Raw genomic sequence first — 22232 nt, forward strand, 5'->3', positions numbered from 1 at the left:
AAACAAGAGCTGTCTCCATAGGATGACACATGCCCCCGATGGCACTTTGAATGAATAGTTATGGCCGATGTTAGAGTTTAGGACCTTTGACCTACGGAGCTGGGTCTTGCACGCGACATGTCGTCTTACTGTGTCACACATTCATGCGTAGTTATTTTAAAATCCATGCATGAATGACAAAGATATGGACAGGACACGCCCATCAATGCACTATCATGAAAAATGACCTTTAACGTCTAAGTGTGACCTTGACCTTTGAGCTACAGACCTGGGTCTTGCGCACGACACGTCGTCTTACTGTGGTACACATTCATGCCAAGTTATTTGAAAATCCATCCATTGATGACAAAGATATGGACCGGACACGCCCATCAATGCACTATCCTTTAACGTCTAAGTGTGACCTTGACCTTTGAGCTACGGACCTGGGTCTTGCACGCGACACGTCGTCTTACTGTGGTACACATTCATGCCAAGTTATTTGAAAATCCATCCATCGATGACAAAGATATGGACCGGACATGCCCATCAATGCACTATCCTTTAATGTCTAAGTGTGACCTTGACCTTTGAGCTACGGACCTGGGTCTTGCGCGCGACACGTCGTCTTACTGTGGTACACATTCATGCCAAGTTATTTGAAAATCCATCCATCGATGACAAAGATATGGACCGGACACGCCCATCAATGCACTATCCTTTAATGTCTAAGTGTGACCTTGACCTTTGAGCTACGGACCTGGGTCTTGCGCGCGACACGTCGTCTTACTGTGGTACACATTCATGCCAAGTTATTTGAAATTCCATACATCGATGACAAAGATATGGACCGGACACGAAAATTGCGGACAGACTGACAGACAGACTGACAGACCGACAGACGGTTCAAAAACTATATGCCTCCCTTCGGGGGCATAAAAATGATTTTACATGAACAGGCCACTGTGACCTTGACCTTTGATAGACTGACCCCAAAATCAATAGGGGTCATCTACTCTGCATGTTCAATCATCCTATGAAGTTTCAACATTCTGGGTCAAGTGGTTCTCAAGTTACTGATCGGAACTAGTTATCAATGTTCAGGCCCCTGTGACCTTGACCTTTAACGGAGTGACCCCAAAAACAATAAGGGTCATTTACTCTGCATGAACAATCATCATATGAATTTTCAACATTCTGGGTCGAGAGGTTCTCAAGTTATTGATCGGAAATGGTTTTCCATGTTCAGGCCCCTGTGGGCTTGACCTTTAACAGAGTGACCCTAAAATTGTTAGGGTTCATCTACTCTTCATGACCAATCATCCTATGAAGTTTCATCATTCTGGGTCAAGTGGTTCTCGAGTAACTGACCTGATATGGTTTTCAATGTTCGGGCCCGTGACCTTGACCTTTCACAGAGTGACTCCAAAATCGATAGGGGTCATCTACTCTTTATGACCAATCATCCTATGAAGTTTCAACATTCTGGGTCAAGTGGTTCTCAAGTTACTGACTGGAAATGGTTTTCAATGTTCAGGCCCCTGTGACCTTGACCTTTAATGGAGTGACCCCAAAATCGATAGGGGTCATCTACTTTGCATGCACAATCATCCTATGAAGTTTCAACATTCTGGGTCAAGTGGTTCTCTAGTTATTGATCGGAAATGGTTTTCCATGTTCAGGCCCCAGTGACCTTGACCTTTGATGGAGTGACCCCAAAATCAATAGGGGTCATCTACTCTTCATGACATATCATCCTATGAAGTTTCAACAGTCTGGGTCAAGTGGTTCTCTAGTTATTGATTGGAAATGGTTTTCCATGTTCAGGCCCCTGTGACCTTGACCTTTGATGGAGTGACCCCAAAATCAATAGGGGTCATCTACTCTTCATGACCAATTATCCTATGAAGTTTCAACAGTCTGGGTCAAGTGGTTCTCTAGTTATTGATCGGAAATGGTTTTTAATGTTCAGGCCCCTGTGACCTTGACCTTTGACGGAGTGACCCCAAAAACAATAGGGGTCGTCTACTCCAGCAGCCCTACAACCCTATGAAGTTTGAAGGTTCTAGGTCAAATGGTTCTCCAGTTATTGCTCGGAAATGAAGTGTGACGTACGGACGGACCGAAGGACGGACGGACGGACAGGGCAAAAACAATATGTCTCCTGGGGAGACATAATTATTTTGTTCTGACAACAAATGCCAGAATTTCATTTTGAATGATGCTGGCAGTAGAAATCATGAAAAAGATATTCTAAATAAATATTTATTGTCCTTATACTTCAACGTGGACTTGGTAATATTCTTCATTTTCAAACTGAACAGAATAAAAAGTTATCGCATTTGGTATTTGTCTTCTGATTACTTTTCTGTTTAAAGGGACAAGCCTTCAGATTTATGCCAAACTTTTCAAAATTTTGCAAGTGGTTAAGTTGTTAGTAAAGGTAAAAAAAAGCAAAAAAAAAAATAAATAAATAAAAGATGGGATTTAGTGAGATCTTGAGAGTACAATGTCATGTATATAGGTATTTATAAAACACAGTTGTATGCAGGGAAGTCCCTTAAACAGTAGTCACCAAACTTAGTTATAAGTGCTGTAAAATAGATGGAATACAGGCCTTCACATGATGACCATAAAAAATATAATGATAATACTGAATTATGATTTTTGATTATTAATTTACTGCTGTCTCTTTTTGAAAAATTAATTACTAGTATTTTGATGTTGATTTGTAGGCATGCCCCTTTAAAGATTATAAATTCAAACTGATGATGTTTTTGAGGGAATTAGTTAAAGCTTGTTCTGTTGTCCATCTGTCCACTTCAGTCCTATACTCTGGTAGATAAAACTGTATATATCACTCAGCTCCTCAATCTGTAGTATAAATACACCTTAATTATGGCAACATAATGAAAACATGAAGACATACATGTAAGTGGTTTCTACAAAATAGACTGCAATTTAGTTGTTTTCATATGGCATGAAATACAGGGGCCAACATTCTACATCACTGTATTCCATATGCAAATGAAATTCTACGTACAATTCCTTTATTAAAGATACAGTTTTGTCCTATCTCATTTTCACAGATTTTTTTCTTGAATCAGAGTCCAATGCTTTCGAATTTATGAATTTCTAATGTGACAAGATTTGGCTGCTAATGGCTGTTATTTGTAAAGCAGATTTGCTTGTCTCCTCATAATACGAGTTCTCCACAGACACAATCAAGTAATTTTTTTTTCAGGCCCTACTGAAAGGTTACCCCATTTATTTGCCTCGTCAAATGACTAGTAAGGGTCGAAACACATCTCCTAGTAGTCTTACGAATTACAAGATATTATAACATAATAACAATAATAGGTACACGTTACGTGCGAATACATTTTTGTAATAAGGGTTTTATTTCTTGCTTGAATAGAAAAGCAACCGAGCCCAATTTACTTTTTTCCAAGTTAATTTCTTTTCCTAAAGATATGTTTATGTAAAACAAAAAAAAAACCTCTCACACTTGTCTGCTTTATCTCTATTTATATATTAACCCTTACCATGCAAAAATTCCTGTAATGAACTTGTCCATCCTCCAATTTGGACAGACCCATTAACTGTTTGAAGGGGTGATCAAGTAGAATAATAATTTATTGTATGATCATGTGGTGATGTACAAGTATATAAGCTTTACAAAGTTGGTATTGTTGTCCCACGAGTGCTCCAGCTTAAATATTACTAGGAACAGAATGCTATCACTGAATGATTATCAAAGAAACATATTTGGGCTGTAAAAATACTGAAATGAATTACAAATCATAAAAGAAGATCAGAACTTACAATTTTTGCTGTTGGCTTTCCGGCACCATGTCCAGACTTTGTATCTACCCGGATAAGCAAAGGATTGGTCTGAAACAAAATAACACAGCAGTTAACTACAAAAATGTTCGGGCTATATATAACTACATGTATACCAATATATCAACAATTACAGCTATAGCAGATATATTTGTGAGGAAATACTGTTGTATTTACAACTTTCTCATGAACACAGATTGTTGTCAAATTTTCTTAAAACTGAGAAATGATATTTTCACAATGATAACATAAAGAATTTTTAGGCATTTTTGAGAAGTCTCGCTAACATCTTTGTAGTGTCCTGTACATGTAAGGAAATATATTTTGCAAAACTCTTTGCCATACTAAAAAATAATATGAAACAACAGAGCAAAGATGGAACTACAGCCTACTGTGAAATCATTAATATTTGTGGGAGATTAATTTTCGTGGATTGCGTGGTTGAGTCAATCCACGAAATTTAATCTCAATGAATAAGTGGAATTCCCATTCATTTTATGTTCAAAAGTTGTAATCCACGAATTCATATCCCCACGAATTTGCCATTCTGACCTAAACCACGAAATTTCATGCCAACGAAATTAAATAATTTTACAGTATACTGCTCACCTGACTTGGATGTGTACATGTTGCCCCTTGGCCCTCCCTAAATACATAAAATTAATTATATGGACAAGTGGTGTCTGATATTTTTTTATGTATCTTTAAATAAAACAAATAACCCTAGGACATAGCCAACTTTGACTTAAAGGGCATGATTTGAAGAAAGTTCAAAGAGAACTGCTTACTTATTTTGAAATCTGACAATGTGGTTTCTGAGAAAAAGTTAAGTCTTACAGATTTTTTTTATAGTAATATGAAACAAGATGGCTCAGTAACCTATATTGCTCACCTGACACAAATGGGTCCATGCTGCCTCAAGCTTCCTCTTGACCCCTACCTCTCCCACCCCTCTTGCCCCCAAATACAGGAAATCATTTTAAAATTGGACCAGTGGTGTCTGACACTTTTAAATATTTTTTTATATGTCTAAATAAAATAAATGGCACTAGGACATAGCCAATTTTGACCTATATGCCACAATTTGAACAAGTTCTTCAGAGAATTGCTTACTTATTTTGAAATCTGACCAGTGGTTTTTGAAAGGAAGATTTTTAAGATTTTCTTTTCCATTTCCATGGCATGAGGGTTCTGCATGGAATAAAAAAGTTCAAACAATGTTAGTAAAGGAACATCCAGGCAAAATCTCATCAACTTCCACCTTATGGTTTTGGAGATGTCGTCTGAAGAACAGTCTGGATGGATGACAGACGGATGGACGATGTACGATGAGTGATCACAATAGCTCATCCAAAACACTTTGTGCCCAGGTGAGCTAAAAATGTACCATTTGCTAGATCTGTTCTCAAAGGAAACATACTGATGACAGTAACTCAAAAGCAAAGAAAGCTGCATGATTTATATTGCAAACCTGTTTTTCATGTCTGCCAGCAACATGTTGAAGCTGTGCAATAAATTTGAGTGAATGAAGGGGGACAACTCTGTCGTCGTGATCAGCAGTCAGTAAGAGAGTGGCAGGATACTGATTATCTCCCTCTGGTTCATGGATGTTGTGCAATGGAGAGTACCTGTGAAGAAAGGAATTATGGGAGACAACTCTTATCATCATATTCAACAGTTAGGCCTACTTCATTTGTAATAATTGTTCAGCTTGTTGGCAATTTTACCAATAGAAATGCATCGTCATGTTGAAGAAAACACCAAAGCATAGTCAGATCAGGATTTGCTTATTCCCAGGTTACAGAAGCTGTAGAGGAATGTATAATATATTTCAATGAATTTCAGACTCTCGGAACACATGAAAAGAGATTTGATGGGTTGACAACTTTAATAAGCTTTTGAGTGTGGCTCAGTAATGGTTATCTTTATTTGCTTTCAATGACAAAGACAAAACCAAACAATCTGCAGACAAATATATCAGGAGACTTCGTAATTAAGTCTACATCAAATTAATCTCCATTTAAGTTTCAGTCCTGATTGTCTTCAACAAGAGCTGTCCATAACTACTTGATAATTTCTAAGTCAAACACAGGCCATAACATGGCAAGACTTTTTGTAACAAAGTTACATTATTAAAGTTTAATTATGGCAACGACAACAACTTGCATGTGAAACTTCATAATTTGAATCAATTTCAACAAAGAGATCTCCAACTTGGATGTAAATAAGCATAGAAGGAGGAAGATATCTTGTGTAAAGTTTCAATCTAATATATATATAATATATATAGTAGTTACAAAAATACATCTTGATAGTCAGTTGCTAACAAATTTTAGGCAAATCTTCTAAGCTGAAAAAGGTTAATAGTTGACAATGAGGAACTGCTTATGTTCAAGTCAATTATTATTAATAGAAACCTGTTCTGTTCTGTTCTGTTCTTTTCATTAACATTAAACTCCACTAGGAGTTATCTAACTAGTTTCAGTAGCCTTGGTTATACCCCAGTCACACATACGGCGCGGATAGCTACGTCTAGACATGGATAGAAACATAGTAATCCGTATCGATCCGTTCCTGAGCCATACAGATTGGTACGGACTGATACGGATTTCTACTTTAAGGTACGGCTCAGGTACGGATCGATACGGATTACTACGTTTCTATCCATGGCAAGACGTAGCTATCCGCGCCGTATATGTGACTGGTGTATTACTGTGAAGTTCAATCAAATACATAAACAATGTAGATTTTACTGAGATAAACCTTGATTCTGGTAGTTCATAGCACAAAAAAATTAACCAAATTTTTAGGTAAGAAAAGATTCATATTTTACATTAAATTCAATAAAGAGTTATGTAACTTTGTTATTTCAGCAGGTCGGATGAAAATAAGGATATGGTGACAGGTGTTCAAGAGTGAAAGATATTTTGATCTTTAATACATGTAAAACAAACTAGAGCTATCACTGAAGGTGATTAATGTACCCCCCGCATGCACTGACACAGTACATTGCAATCTGACGCACACAAGATTGCATAATTATGTGGACTGTACGTATATAGACTGTATGTATACAGTATAGTAACAAAAAACAAAGTCCCATAACTATGCAGAATATATATCTAAAAGAACATAACATGCACCATGCACAACTAGGGTTGGTACTGACCACTTGTGTGAAGTTTCATTAAATTGTGTGCAAGGGTTCGGAAGATTAGGCGCGCCCAAGATTGCATATGCAGACTGTATGTACATAGTATCTCAAGGCGTCCGCTGCCTATCGCATTTGGAGCCACCGGCTCAAACTTTGACTAAAGTGGCTCCAAAAAATCTCGAGTGGCGAAACATTATGGCTCCACATATATTTTCATTTTTTTCCCACGGAGTTATTGTGTATTTGTTCCAGAAGCGTGGTTCCCGTTTCGCGCGTCTCGGATATTCTCTTGCAAAGAAAAAAAATGATAGCAAGTAATCAGCTGATGCGATGACGCATGTTTTGACAGGTGTATATATTACATAATGTTGTGACACGCACGTGCGAGTTAATTGGAGCGGGGAGACGATGAGATTAATTATTAAAGAAAGCACGTTTTCAATGGAAATTTTTTAAGTATCCACTGATGTTTATTCTAACTGATCCAATTATCGATGACCCAACCAATTTTATTGATCAGCAAGCGGTGACCCATTTGTTTTAAATGGCTGTTTTCCCGGCGTTTTACGAGATTAACCTTATCAGATAAAATTAACAGCAATTGCGATAGTTATACGATATTTTTAATTAATTTCAAACTTTTCTTTCAATTGCCGCCATATTTTGAGTAAAACCGTTTTTTTTTTAATTATGATTTTAGCGAGGTGTCAGTTTTGTTGTTCACAGTTTGATCTCGGTTGGAGATGATACTCGATCTTTAATTACTTAGTATGGTTATATCTATGATTTTTATATTTCTTTCATCAAAATAATGTTAAAGTTACATGAAATTGAATTTTTTTAAGGACAAAAACAACAACAAACAAACACTCGATCTTTTACGGAATGTAACGGCAATCTGAAATTTTAGTGTAGACAATTAGTGCTGAGAGTAGTTTCCCTTTATCGTAATGGCAAAAATCGTAAATAAACTTATTTTAAGTTGAAAATCGTGTAAACCTGTGAATACTACGTGCTCACAATTCCAGGTATGTCCTGGAGGTCATAAATCTGCACATTTTACATGAGTATCGATGGTATGTTCAGTAATATTATGAAAGTATAATGACATTTATGAAAATGTATTCAGATTTGCACTAGAAGAAATTTCCTATGAATTCAAATGAAAAACAAACAAACCAAACATAATTCTGTTTGTTTATATAACATGCTTATGATTAATAAATACATACTGTTTGATTTATGATTGCAGTCATTATTTTTGTCTTGCAAGTTTTCTTGATTAGAAATATCATAAAATGTTAAGTTCTGCGGATAAAGTAGAACCCACATCGATGAGGGGTAGGTGATTTGAAGACAGCCACTTTAACCGCTTGGCCATGAAGGCCCCTGAATGCACATCTTTCCGTTTAAAAGAGTCTGTTGAAAGTTGAAATACGTATGAAATATGAGATTTGTGTTGTTTATTATGAGCATTGCTAAACTTGAAATTATTGTACCATCCCCTGATAAAAAGACTTACAGTAAATTTGTTATTTAATATATTGTCATAAGAAAAATATAAAACACAAAAGATATGACCTTAAATGGATAGTAAGTGTAACAAGTGTTATGTTGTTTATTTTATATACATATCCCATTTTTATGCATAAACAACAGACCACGGCTTCAAAAAAATAGATTGGCTCCAAAGTGGCTCCAACTTTTAAATTCCCAGCGGAAGCCCTGTATGTTAACAAGAAACAAAGTCCCATAACTCTGCAATTTTTGTTGTTGAAAGAACCTAACATGACCCATGCACAACTTCTGTTGTTACTGATCACTTGTGTGAAGTCTCATTAAATTGTGTCAAGGGGATGAGGAGAGATGGTACGCACAAGATTGTGTCTATGTATATAGTAAAGTAACAAAAAACAAAGATGGTGCGGACAAGATTGTGTCTACGGACAGATGGACGGATGGACGGACGGACAGACAGACAGACAACCTGAAACCAGTATATCCCCCCTTACAACATGTTTATTTCGTGTTTTGCCTAGATCTACTCATTTTATCATTTCTTAGCAGTGAAAAATATTTTTGAAATTTTTTCACTGTGAAAATACCAGATATATTTCACTCTAATATTTTTGTAACTCACAGAAACATGTAATAAAACTTGATAGCAGTTGCATCCAAAACTGAACAGAATTTTCTATGATGAAAAAGGGCTGTAGTTTGTATAATATTCATCCAAGAGTTATCTATCATGGTTATTTCAGCAGGGTTGCTCACTAGGATGTCTTTTGTCAAGTTTTAATGGGAACTGACATATACCTTGTATGAAAAACTTTTTATTTAATTTTAATGATGCCCTAGTAAGTAGAATAACTCTCATTATTCTTCAAATAGACAAGCTAAAAGTTCCCTACCATAATCTTTGTACATGTCAAAATATCCAAAATCTATACTTATTTTAGTAATAGATTTGTCTCTTACTTGATCAACCATTTAAATTCTTCCTCTTTCTCTGAACAGCCAAAGTCTGTAATCCAGGCATGTCCTATAGTGAATTTGTGGAATTTCAACATGTCCATCACACTAAAACAGGAAAGTAAGAAACAGGTAGCTTAGAGCTAAGGATCATGCTTGAAGTGCAAGAGGTTGTGGGTTTGCTTCTAAACATTACTAGTAGCTCCACTGACTGGGGCTCAGCATTTAAAGGGAAACTGGCTTCTTTTCTTCCATACTCTAGTGGCCATGGATGCCATCAGGAATGAGTTGATGACAGCGATTTAAATAATACAAGTTGTTGAACTTGTTTCACAATCAACCTAAGAAAAAAAATTCTATAAACCAACTGTACTGCATAAAACTTTACTGTACTGCATAAAAGCACTAAGAAATTTTTTAACTAGTATTCAAACGGGTACCTTTACCAGCTAGATTCCACAGTTTATACTGTCACTGTTAGCCCAGCTACATTCCTTTTGAAATTTGTAATACTACTCACCATTCTAAAATTATTGCCAGAGGCGACAAAAAGAACAGTATTTGTATTATTGTTTTCTACCCTTAGGAAATTCAAGGGGAGCTACCATTCTGTTTTGTTGATGCATATTTATAAAGTGACTCCTCTCCCTGCACCAGGATTTATTTAGAACAGTCCAAATACATTCAAAACACTTCTCTACATTATTCCATTGACATTCCTGAAGTTTAACATACTCGGTCACATGTGCAACATACCCAAAACAACCAAAACTTATTAAAATCTACCGTTATTGTAATATGGCATAATTATTTTGGGGTTTAGATCTGTTGCCATATCAGCCCAAAATATCTCCATACTTACCCAACTTGAGCTATAGCACACCCAAACAGCTGAGGTTTCTGGTTTATACATGCACCAACTAACAAGCCTCCGTTGGAACCTCCATTGATGGTTATCCTACAAACATACAGTAACAGGTGGTATTATTATTATAAGTATTATACAGGTAGTACAGGATGTAGTTCCAGGTACTGTGAAATGGTAATAAATACTGAAAATTGGATATTTTCCAAGCTGGCATGTCTATAGCACTATTCACATAGTGAAGAAATCCTGTCTCACATATGGAACTATTACATGATATCATCTTAGTTTGTATATAACACTAAAATATTTTTTAATATATTTTAACCATGCTTGTGGGTGCTACCTAGGGAACAACTGTGCTGGTGTTGTACCAGGAGGTGAACTCAGGACACCAATGTGGCTAAAACCCATGTCCTTTAAGATGAGTGGATAACACTTAACCACTAGACAAAAACTTCTCATATTGTTTTAACTACATTACCAGGGGTGAAGTGCTTCTTTATCTATATGCACTTAGTCTTCCTTCCCATTCACACCTTGATAAGAAAGTAAACTGTAACTCGAAATTGCTTTTGTAAAAAAGCCCATGTCTCCCCCAATGCGAAGTCCTATAGGCAAGAAGTCAATAGGGGTCAGGAGCGAAAGTCAAAGAGACACTGATGGTTGGCTGCAATAGGGATCATCTACTTGGCATGTCCAGTCATCCCGCTAAATTTCAACACTCTTGGCCTAGTGGTTCTCAAGTCACTGTTCAGGCTCCTGTGACCTTGACCTTTGATCAAGTGATCTCAAAATAAATAGGGGTCATCTACTCTGCATGTCCAATCATCCTATTAAGTTTCAACATTCTAGGTCTAGTGGTTCTCAAGTTAATTCCAAAAAATGATTTTACATGACCAGGCCCCTGTGACCTTGACCTTTAATAGACTGACCCAAAATCAATAGGGGTCATCTACGTTTCCTCCATAAGTTCAATCGGTCATGTTCTCAAGTTATGATCGAAGTTATCACAGCCCCTGTGACTTGACCTTTAGGTGACCAAACAAGGGTCTTATCTGCATGACAATATCTTATGAATTTTCACATTCGGTCGAGAGTTCTCAAGTTTTGATTGGAAATGGTTTTCATGTTCAGGCCCCTGTGACCTTGACCTTTGACCCAAAAGTGGTCACCCCAGAAATCGATAGGGGTTCCATTCTACTCTGTCATTGACCAATTCAAATCCTATTGAAAAGTTTTCAATATTCTGGGTCAAGTGGTTCTCTAGTTATGATCGGAAATGGTTTTCAATGTTCGGGCGTGACCTTACCAAAAACAATGAAGGGGTCATTTACTTCTGCATGTACAATCATCCTCTGAAGTTTCAACATTCTGGGTCAAGTGGTTCTCTAGTTACTATTGGAAATGGTTTTCAATGTTCAGGCCCCTGTGACCTTGACCTTTAACGGAGTGACACCGAAATCGATAGGGGTCATCTACTTTGCATGTACAATCATCCTCTGAAGTTTCAACATTCTGGGTCAAGTGGTTCTCTAGTTATTGATCAGAAATGGTTTTCAATGTTCAGGCCCCTGTGACCTTGACCTTTGACGGAGTGACCCCAAAATCGATAGGGGTCATCTACTCTTCATGACCAATCATCCTATGAAGTTTCAACATTCTGGGTCAAGTGGTTCTCTAGTTATTGATCGGAAATGGTTTTCAATGTTCAGGCCCCTGTGACCTTGACCTTTGATGGAGAGACCCCAAAATCAATAGGGGTCATCTACTCTTCATGATCAATCATACTATTAAGTTTCAACAATCTTGGTCAAGTGGTTCTCTAGTTATTGATTGGAAATGGTTTTCAATGTTTGGGCCCCTGTGACCTTGACCTTTAACAGAGTGACCCCAAAATCGTTAGGGGTCATCTACTCTGCATGAACAATCACCCAATTAAGTTTCAACATTCTGGGTCAAGTGGTTCTCAAGTTACTGATTGGAAAAGGTTTTCAATGTTCAGGCCCCTGTGACCTTGACCTTTAACGGAGTGACCCCAAAATCGATAGGGGTCATCTACTGTGCATGTACAATTATCCTATGAAGTTTCAAGATTCTGGGTCAAGTGGTACTCAAGTTACTGATTGGAAATGGTTTTCAATGTTCAGGCCCCTGTGACCTTGACCTTTAACGGAGTGACCCCAAAATCGATAGGGGTCATCTACTTTGCATGTACAATCATCCTATGAAGTTTCAACATTCTGGGTCAAGTGGTTCTCTAGTTACTGATCGGAAATGATTTTCAATGTTCAGGCCCCTGTGACCTTGACCTTTAATGGAGTGACCCCAAAATCGATAGGGGTCATCTACTTTGCATGTACAATCATCCTATAGAGTTTCAACATTCTGGGTCAAGTGGTTCTCTAGTTATTAATCGGAAATGGTTTTCAATGTTCAGGCCCCTGTGACCTTGACCTTTAACGGAGTGACCCCAAAATCGATAGGGGTCATCTACTTTGCATGTACAATCATCCTATTAAGTTTCAATATTCTGGGTCAAGTGGTTCACTAGTTACTGTTTTGGAAATGGTTTTCAATGTTCAGGCCCCTGTGACCTTGACCTTTGACGGAGTGACCCCAAAATCAATAGGGGTCATCTACTCTTCATGACCAATCATTCTATGAAGTTTCAACATTCTGGGTCAAGTGGTTCTCTAGTTATTGATCGGAAATGGTTTTCAATGTTCAGGCCCCTGTGACCTTGACCTTTGATGGAGTGACCCCAAAATCAATAGGGGTCATCTACTCTTCATGACCAATTTCCTATGAAGTTTCAACATTCTGGGTCAAGTGGTTCCCTAGTTATTGATCAGAAATAGTTTTCATTGTTCAGGCCCCTGTGACCTTGACCTTTGACGGAGTGACCCCAAAATCAATAGGGGTCATCTACTCTAGCAGCCCTACAACCCTATGAAGTTTGAAGGTTCTAGGTCAAATGGTTCTCCAGGTACTGCTCGGAAATGAAGTGTGACGTACGGACGGACGGAAGGACAGACAGATGGACAGGGGAGAGACCCCAAAATCAATAGGGGTCATCTACTCTTCATGACCAATCATCCTATGAAGTTTCAACATTCTGGGTCAAGTGGTTCTCTAGTTATTGATCGGAAATGGTTTTCAATGTTCAGGCCCCTGTGACCTTGACCTTTGACGGAGTAACCCCAAAATCAATAGGGGTCATCTACTCTTGCAGCCCTACAACCCTATGAAGTTTAAAGGTTCTAGGTCAAATGGTTCTCCAGTTATTGCTTGGAAATGAAGTGTGACGTACAAACGGACGGACAGGGCAAAGGAGACATAATAACATACTTATTATGACTCGTGTATTTGTTCTGAACAAGATATTCTGCTGCCGCTTGGAAGTCATCAAACACATTCTGTTTGTTCCCCAACATACCAGCTTTATGCCAAGTTTCACCATACTCTCTGTAACAGAAATTAATGTCTTAGTTAAAGTAAAAATACTGACAGTGTTTTACAGTGTTTTACTAAGCAAACAAATACAACAGTGTCTAATTTTGGAAATTAATGAATATGTTGTTTTATTTTGGGTTTTAGGCTGTTTTTCAACAGTATTTCAGTTATGTAATGGTGGGCAGTTAACCTAACCAGTGTTTCTGGATTTTACACCAGTACAAACCTGTTCTCTGCAAGTAACTGCCAACTTCTCCACATGAATCAGAGGTGGAGGACAAATGATTTCAGTCCCAATGTCTTCTATCAAATCGTCATGGAGAACATACGCTACACCTGGGGATCGAACTCATGACCCCGCAATCCATAGATCTGCCCTCTCCCTATTTTAGCTAAGCGGGCAGGCTGAATAAATAAGCACTTGCTAATATGCATTATAAATGTTAATTATCTATTCAATATCTCTTATATTAGCCACAGCATATACATTGTTTACATTGAAACACTTCCCCGCCGCCTCTTATATTAGCCACAGTATATACATTTTTTACATGGGAACACTTACCCACCGCCTCTTATATTTGCCACAGCATATACACCACCTAGGTTTTGTAGGAATACAAGCCGGGAAACAGAGAAACTTGGACTTATAGAGATATTAAATCCTCCGTAGCCATACAACATTACTGGATTGGACCCATCTTTAGGTAAATCCTGAAAAGGTAAAACATGACTAAATTCACAACATACATGGAGTAATATAACCTTGCTTAGTTCATCTTATCAGTGTTCCCAGATTCTCTAGCAGTACTATTTTGTTCCCTGCAAGTAACTGCCAACTTCCTCATATGAGTCAGTGGTAGAGGTCAATAATTTCAGACATTGTTGTCAAGTAAAGGAAAAGAACATACACCTAACTCATCCACCAAACTCATCACTTCTGAATTCATGCTCTTACAGTCTATCTACTAAGCTGACCATGACGGCTCCTTTTCACCAGTACAATATGTAATTGTAATGTATAATAACCAACCAACAAGAAACAGAAATACTTACTTTTCTATGGATCCTTTTTTACCTGTAGAATCATTACTAAACAGCAAGAAATACTTACTTTTCTATGGACAAGAAACATTGGAATTTTGGTGCCATCCTTACTGGGGTAGAACACTTGCTCTGTTGTAAACTGGTTGAAATCAAAATTCTTCACTTTGATATCACGGAAAATCTGGAAAATGGTTTAACCATGTAATCCTTGTTTGAATGCGGAAGTTTAACAGGTGATTTTTTTGTGTGCCAGGTTAAACATCACACCAACACAGTTATATGAGATTTCCAGCTTTTCATCATGGAGGAAGAACCGAGGTACCCCTTCATGCATTATCTGAGGCACAGGTGGGCACCTGGGTAGAACCAGCAACCTTCTGTAAGCCAGCTTGATAGCTTCCTTACATGCAAGAATTCTACATCCTGAATGGATTCGAACTCACAAAGTCAAGAGGAAATTGTTCAAAGTCAGTGAGGCCCCCAATAAAGTATAGAAGTCTATTTTAAGTTTTCAAAACCTAAACAAGAGTGCCAACTGTCACAAAATATGCCCCTCATCAAACTTAGCCTAATTCAAGGGCCATAATCCAAGAATGCCCGGAATTTGGGTGGTTATCGAGCCTGGCCGAGACATTATGCCCACAAAAATTGTCGGCAAGCTTGGTCAAGATCGGACGAAAACTGTTCGACTTAGAGAGTGGACAAGGCTAAATTTGAAATTTTTCGAGTAATTCAAGGACCATAATCCAAGAGTGCCTGGGGCAGCTTGGGTGGTTATCAAACTTTGCCAAGATATTATACCCACAAACATCGTCATCAAGTTTGGTTTTGTTTTTTGTTTTGGGTTTAACATCGTTTTTCAACAGTATTTCAGTCATGTAACGGCGGGCAGTTAACCTAACCAGTGTTCCTGGATTCTGTACCAGTACAAACCTGTTCCCCGCAAGTAACTGCCAACTTCCCCACATGAATCAGAGGTGGAGGACTAATGATTTCAGACACAATGTCGTTTATCAAATAGTCATGGAGAACATACGCCCCGCCCGAGGATCGAACTTGCAACCCCAGGATCCGTAGACCAACGCTCTTACCTACTGAGCTAAGCGGGCGGGCTGCAAGTTTGGTGAAGATCACATGAAAACTGTTCAACTTAGAGTGGACATGCTTTGGACGCCGACCGACTGCCGCAGTTCCTGATTCTTAACTAAATCTAGTACTGTGAAAAGCAAGAAAAATAAATCTGAAAACGATGAATGCTCATCTACTGTTCTTCTTTACAAAATGTGCACACTACTTTCAACTGAATACATATATTTCAAAAATACCAAATTATCTACTTTGCACAAAGTAGACAAATTGTGTCCAAACTGTGTACCTTTGGATCTAGAGAATCTGTTGTCATATCACAGCTGTAGATAATTCCTGGTGTCAAAAACGACATAAACTGATAAAATATCTGAAAATATACCATATAATATAACTATGAAGTCCTTGGCAAGTTAAGATTTTAATAATTAAAGTACATTAATTACAGAAGCCTATATTACTGCCAAAGTTAAGAAGATAAGGGGTGAGAGGTGGTGGAGGGGTTAGGGGCGAAAGAATCACTTCTATCTTCTAAAATCATATCATTCAAATCTCAGATTCAGTAAGAATCATTATTGTAACTCCTGTTATTGTTCACATATTACAAGTTGCCATTATGCTTTTGCGTATTACTCTATTTCCATACATTAAATAGAAATTCTATGGGTTTTATGCAATAAGCAAATATACAAACCTGTGAGTCTTTTTTCTTGCCAGAGTACCCGACAATTGTTCCTACATCAAGAGGTAGTTGAGCAATGAGTTTACCATCTGATAAATTATGAACGTATAGTTGATTCTAAAACATGAACAAACATTATGGTGACAATTTATATAAATTATGTATTTCTAACTAATGTAATATTCATTTAATATCATACCAAATTTATACAGCACCCATTACATGATAAGCGTGTTTAGAGGTGATTTACACACATACATATAAACAAACGCAGCAAGTCATAGGCATGGAATTCATCCTCTACCAGTGAAGAAACAGAATGATCTGACCACCAGAAGGACAGTTTGAGACAAGACCTCCAGAACAGTGAGACACAGAGAGCAATGTTAGATACATGCATGTCCAGCTAACTTAATCTAGCTCAATCATAACCAGCAAGTCCAGTTCTTACACAGCACCAAAAGAAGAACCAGCATTGGCCTCTTAGTGAGATTTGAGACCCTCAAGACCATGGAACAGGTTTTAAATCCAGGACCTCTGGATTGACCGTCAAGCATGTTATCACTAGGCCACCAGATCACCCATGAGAATGTCAAGAGTGATTAACTTGTAGCCTGATGTAACCATGTTATCAAAATAATACTGGTCAAGTCCTTTATTGTTTTATACTTAGTGAAAAACCTTGTCAAAAGTTAGAGATATATTGTAAAACCCATTTAAGACTGAATTCTATATTATGTTTCAATTCATCCTTCTTTTTTATCATCATTCAGTGAAAAAAAAAACGCAGTTGTCTCTAAACTACTTTATAACTTTTGTTTTACCTCTCTGGACACTTCATACAAATGCCAAAATACTGCTTTAAACCAGTATTTAACACACTCTCATACACGCTGGAGTACACAGTGAGTGAAAAATAAATATGAGCACAGTAACATGTTAACATACCTTAACATCCTGAAGGTAACACAATACAAGCTTGTTGCCACTGACAACAGCTGACCATTCTAAAACATCTTTATCATGTTCTTCAACCAGTGTTCTCCAATTTTCCTGCAATGTTAAAAAAAAAACATAAAAATTCCACTTACTCTATGCTTGAAAAATTAAATAATGGACATTTTGAGAGGACAAAATTATACTGGCAGGGTAATTAAATTGGCCAACTTCAATCCTCATGGTATACTATTCAGTGGTGTTTACTGAGTCTTCAAGGGGTCAAATTCTTTTGTGTGAAGCCGGTTTGCAAATAGTGGTTCTACCAAGGTTCACAACTGTGCCACATAAATACCAGTTTAAGCACCTGGGGTCTCCCTGCACCAAACTAAATCTGAAAATTCCATATAACTTCTAGCCTTCAAAATGTGCACATTCAAAAAGGTTCAACAAAGCAACCACTAGACCACACTCAAACAAGGTACTTAAAAAATCTAATCCAAACAGAGGTTATTGAGCAGAAATGATGTGTCCACTCAACAACTGAACACCAAATCAACTAGGAGTTCAATTTTGAAAAATCTGGTTAAAAAATTATGATTTTTTTTCATCTTACCATTTCAAAGTTGCTAAAGTCAATGTTGATCAGTTTGTAGTTCGGTGACTTCAGGTTTGTCTTGAATGTAAACAAGCTTCCTTCATTGGTGATGTACTGAAAAATGTTTGAAGGAATATAAGATGCTCATTTACACTCTTCATAAAAATTGCAACTACTTTTAATAAAAGCAAAGTAAACTGCAAGTGATCTGCCTAACCTTTACTGCAAGTATCTGTACTGCTATACATTTTTTTTAATTATACAATGATCAGCATAGTAGGATTCTGCAACTAGCAACTTCTCAATTATCTCAGATAATCAATTTACGCTACACCAGGTGACAAGAAAACTTGTTTTTGGCAGTTACTTTACAACCAGATATTTTCCTGAGACAAGTTTGACATATCTTAAGTCAGAACTGCTCGCAAAGGAGAGAATTCAAGATAAAACGGCCAGCTTGTAAAATGTAAGGTTATTTACTTTAAGAATAATTGTACTTGCGCAAGTACGGTTTTAAGTTTTGCAAAATTTAATACCGTATAGCTGGTTAATTCTGCGGGCAAAAAATTCTGTGGTTTTGTCCTAAAATGGGCCTAGTTTATTTCTACGTTTTTTATTTCTGCAACCTTCAAGAAAAGCAGGAATTAATTTTTGTGGCATAATCTGGAAGTAAATTCTGTGCATGGGAAATAGATACCGCATTTACTACGTCATAATTAATCACTCAAATGCATATCGTTCTCGTTAGTTTTGTCTTAGCGGTATTATCTAGGTCGGAATCTAAGACAGTGAAGTTGGAGCAGCTGATTTATGTTTAAATCTGATTTGAAATTCTCTTTTCATTACTGTGCATGATCAAAAACCAGAGCTAAAAATAGGAGGTCTAGTACCGGTAATTCATTTTGAAAGACATTTTCATAAAATGCTACACTGCTGGTAGAAAACTATAATTTATTTCAAATATATACAAATGCAAAATCTAGTACATAGTCCGTTCACTGTCCATTCAGTTACAACAGTAACAACACAAATTAATTAGTTTGTTAAACTTTTCATAAACCTAGAGGGTTTTATGATATACACTTGTAAAGATTACACACCCAAAACGGTAACCATTCATTCATAGACAACAGATTGATACAATAACAAAAGCAATCAACCACAATCGATACGGTGTGAATAACTTGATAGCAGACGAAAAAACTCGTGAGATAAAGATAACAGTTCATTATATTAAGCAAAATATCAAAGTTTATTTCTTCGTCAAAAAATTCTGCTGATAGTTTAAATGTGCGGAGTATATTTCTGCATGACAGCCTCGACTCGCAAATTTAGCAGAAATAAAAACCCGCAGAATTAACCCGCTATACAGTATAGACATTATTCAATATACCAAAAATAAATTCCTTGTGAAAATTTCTAATTTTATGATATACAGATGGCATTAACCATTTATTCTTTGTTGTAAGTTATACATTATACAAATTGAGTTGTAATAGCTCTCAATCATTCAATTATGAATGTTTCACCATCAATAGATAGTGCGCTTAATAACCAACAGGAGTTATCTTTTCAGTTTTTCAAAACTATAAATAAATATACCTCATATTCTGCATCAAAGTTATCTACGACCTTAACATATGGCAGAATTCCATTGATTCCCTGAGGTAATGTACGCAGATCGGTGAAGTAAAGTCGATTCACCGGGTCGCAGCCCTCCCTTATTTCTAAAATAAGATAATGTCCGCAATCAGTGACCTCTGCTCCACTGTAAAAAATAGAAATTTATGGCTATAAAAATATCTTAATATTATCTTGTCAGTTATTAATTAGTTATTAGTTAAGTATAAAGTCTGTGCAACATTACTTCTATTTATTTTTGTTGGGTTTAACGTTGCACCAACACAATTATGACTTTCCGGCTTTGATGGTGGAGGAAGACCCCAGGTGCCCCTCCATGCATTATTTCATCACGAGCGGGCATCTGGGTAAAACCACAGACCTTCCGTAAGCCAGCTGGTTGACTTCCTCACATGAAGAGTTCAACGCCCCGAGTGACGCTCGAACCCACATCAGTGAGGGGCAAGAGATATGAAGTCAGCCACCTTAACCACTCGGCCTTGGAGGCCCCAAACATTAAATCATCCATAATCAAACTATACTGTATGTCATGGCAAACACAAATGTTTTCTACAACTGTTCTACAATAATAGCTCGTCTTGTAAGTCTACATTACAAAATTTAAATTGTAAGCAAAACAATGCATATGAACTTTATATTTCATGAAATTTATATCAAGACTAACTTGTCAAAAACTGGTAGCTGAATGGGTTTGAAAGCTTCGAAGAGTGTGACTGGCAGAATCTATGAAATGGCATTGCCTTTTGACAAAATAAATTAAATATATACCCAAGGTATGACCTTTGACCCCTAAGTGTGACCTTGACCTTGAAGCAAGCCATCCAAAACATGCGCTCTGCATGTCGTCTCGATTTGGTGATCATTTGTGTCCAGTATCTTCGAAATCCTTCAAGGAGTTTCTTTAAAATCCTTCAAGCAGTTCAAGAGTTACAGAGCGGACATAAAACAAAGTCATATGACATCTGACCCTTAAATAAGACCCTGACCTTGAAGTTAGCAATCCAAAACATAAGCTCTGCATGTTGTCTCGATGTGGCGAACATTTGTGTTAAGTATCTTCAAAATCCTTCAAGGAGTTCAAGAGTTACCGAGCAAACACAAAATTGCTAGCGTCCTAACATAGTATGTCCCTTTGGGCGTACAAAAAGCACTACCATTTAATATAGATTTATTTTGGGGGGATCATTACATGACCAACTGTTTTATTTAAAAAAATTCTGTCACTGCTATTTAACTTACATCATCCATTTTGGATTATCTGGGAATTCAGCCACTAAGATGTCCTCTGATTGGTCAGTGCCTAGCCTATGGTAGAGCAGCTTTTGATTCAAATTTGAAGTTGTCTCTGTACCATCAGACTTTCCATCTTGTTCTGGGTAACTCTAAAAAAAAAAATATATATAAACTCAAGCTCCGATATGTCCACAATCGGGTCTTAAATCTCAAAAAAAAAAAAAAGAAGTATTCTCTATTTTTTGGCACAATGGTCTAAATTCTTGGTTTTAGGTAAAAATGAGAAAAAGGGGGTTTAACATCATACAGATACAACTATAGGTCATATTTTGACTAACCAGCTTTTGATGGTGGAGGAAGACCCCATGTGCCCCTCCATGCATTATTTCATCACAAGCAGGTACTTGGGTAGAACCACTGACCTTCCATAAGCCAACTGGACACTAATTCACATTACTGAAATAGCTCATGTTACTCAGGAAAACTTGTGTTATGGAACAGTTCATGTTATAACTCATAAAGTACCAGTGTGTCCATAGGACACTTGTGCCCTTTCTTGTCAATTGAATGTGCATGGTTTCATGACACTTTTTGAGATACATGTGGCACAAACTTTTATGTCCTTAATGCATATTTTTGACTACGGCAAGGGCCATAACTCTGGTACTGTAGAGTGAAATCCAACACAAAACTCATGTGCACAAATTCACCGCTGAATAATATTCCTACATGCTTTCACGAGTCTAGGACAAATATCTTTTATGATATATACAACACAAACTTTTAAGCACTTTATGTGTATTTTTCACAAAATCAAGGATCATAACTCTGGTCTGCTTAAATGATATCCCAAACCGGTGCACAACTTCACATTCTATATAACATTCCTATAATGTTACACAATATTTTTGACTAAGTCAAGGTCCATAATGCTTGCCTGAGTGAAATCTCAAACAAAACCCCTGGTGCACAACTTCACAGGCTGAATAATATTCCTACAATATTTCATAATCCTAGGTCAAATACTTTTTGAGATACATGCAACACAAATGTTTAGGCCATTCTTATGAATATCTTTGACTTAGTAAAGGGCCATAACACTGGTCTGACTGAGTGAATTCCCTAACAAGACACAAATTGCACAGCTTCTCATGCTGAATGACAATCCTGTGAGGTCTGATGACTCTTGGCCAAATACTTCTTGGGAAACATGCAAAACTAGTTCAAACGTACAGATGGA

General features: G+C 37.1%; 1 protein-coding gene across 1 annotated transcript in view; it reads right to left on the minus strand.

The window, feature by feature from the left end:
- The window catches only part of LOC123540365 (prolyl endopeptidase-like), a 42579-nt gene continuing 20347 nt past the window's right edge, over positions 1-22232 (minus strand). The window contains exons 6-19 of the mRNA XM_045325341.2: positions 20999-21141; positions 19721-19886; positions 18137-18232; positions 17533-17637; positions 16597-16701; positions 16192-16272; positions 14884-14997; positions 14335-14483; positions 13665-13781; positions 10311-10406; positions 9455-9556; positions 5294-5450; positions 3805-3873; positions 1-2853 (exon numbers count right to left, since the gene is read on the minus strand). Of these exons, the coding sequence (XP_045181276.2) occupies positions 2770-2853; positions 3805-3873; positions 5294-5450; positions 9455-9556; positions 10311-10406; positions 13665-13781; positions 14335-14483; positions 14884-14997; positions 16192-16272; positions 16597-16701; positions 17533-17637; positions 18137-18232; positions 19721-19886; positions 20999-21141 (1584 nt within the window). The 3' untranslated portion in view covers positions 1-2769. The remainder of the gene's footprint in view (positions 2854-3804; positions 3874-5293; positions 5451-9454; positions 9557-10310; positions 10407-13664; positions 13782-14334; positions 14484-14883; positions 14998-16191; positions 16273-16596; positions 16702-17532; positions 17638-18136; positions 18233-19720; positions 19887-20998; positions 21142-22232) is intronic.

This window comes from Mercenaria mercenaria, chromosome 16 (genome assembly GCF_021730395.1).
Source record: "Mercenaria mercenaria strain notata chromosome 16, MADL_Memer_1, whole genome shotgun sequence".
In the NCBI taxonomy this organism is placed as follows: Eukaryota; Metazoa; Mollusca; class Bivalvia; order Venerida; family Veneridae; genus Mercenaria; species Mercenaria mercenaria.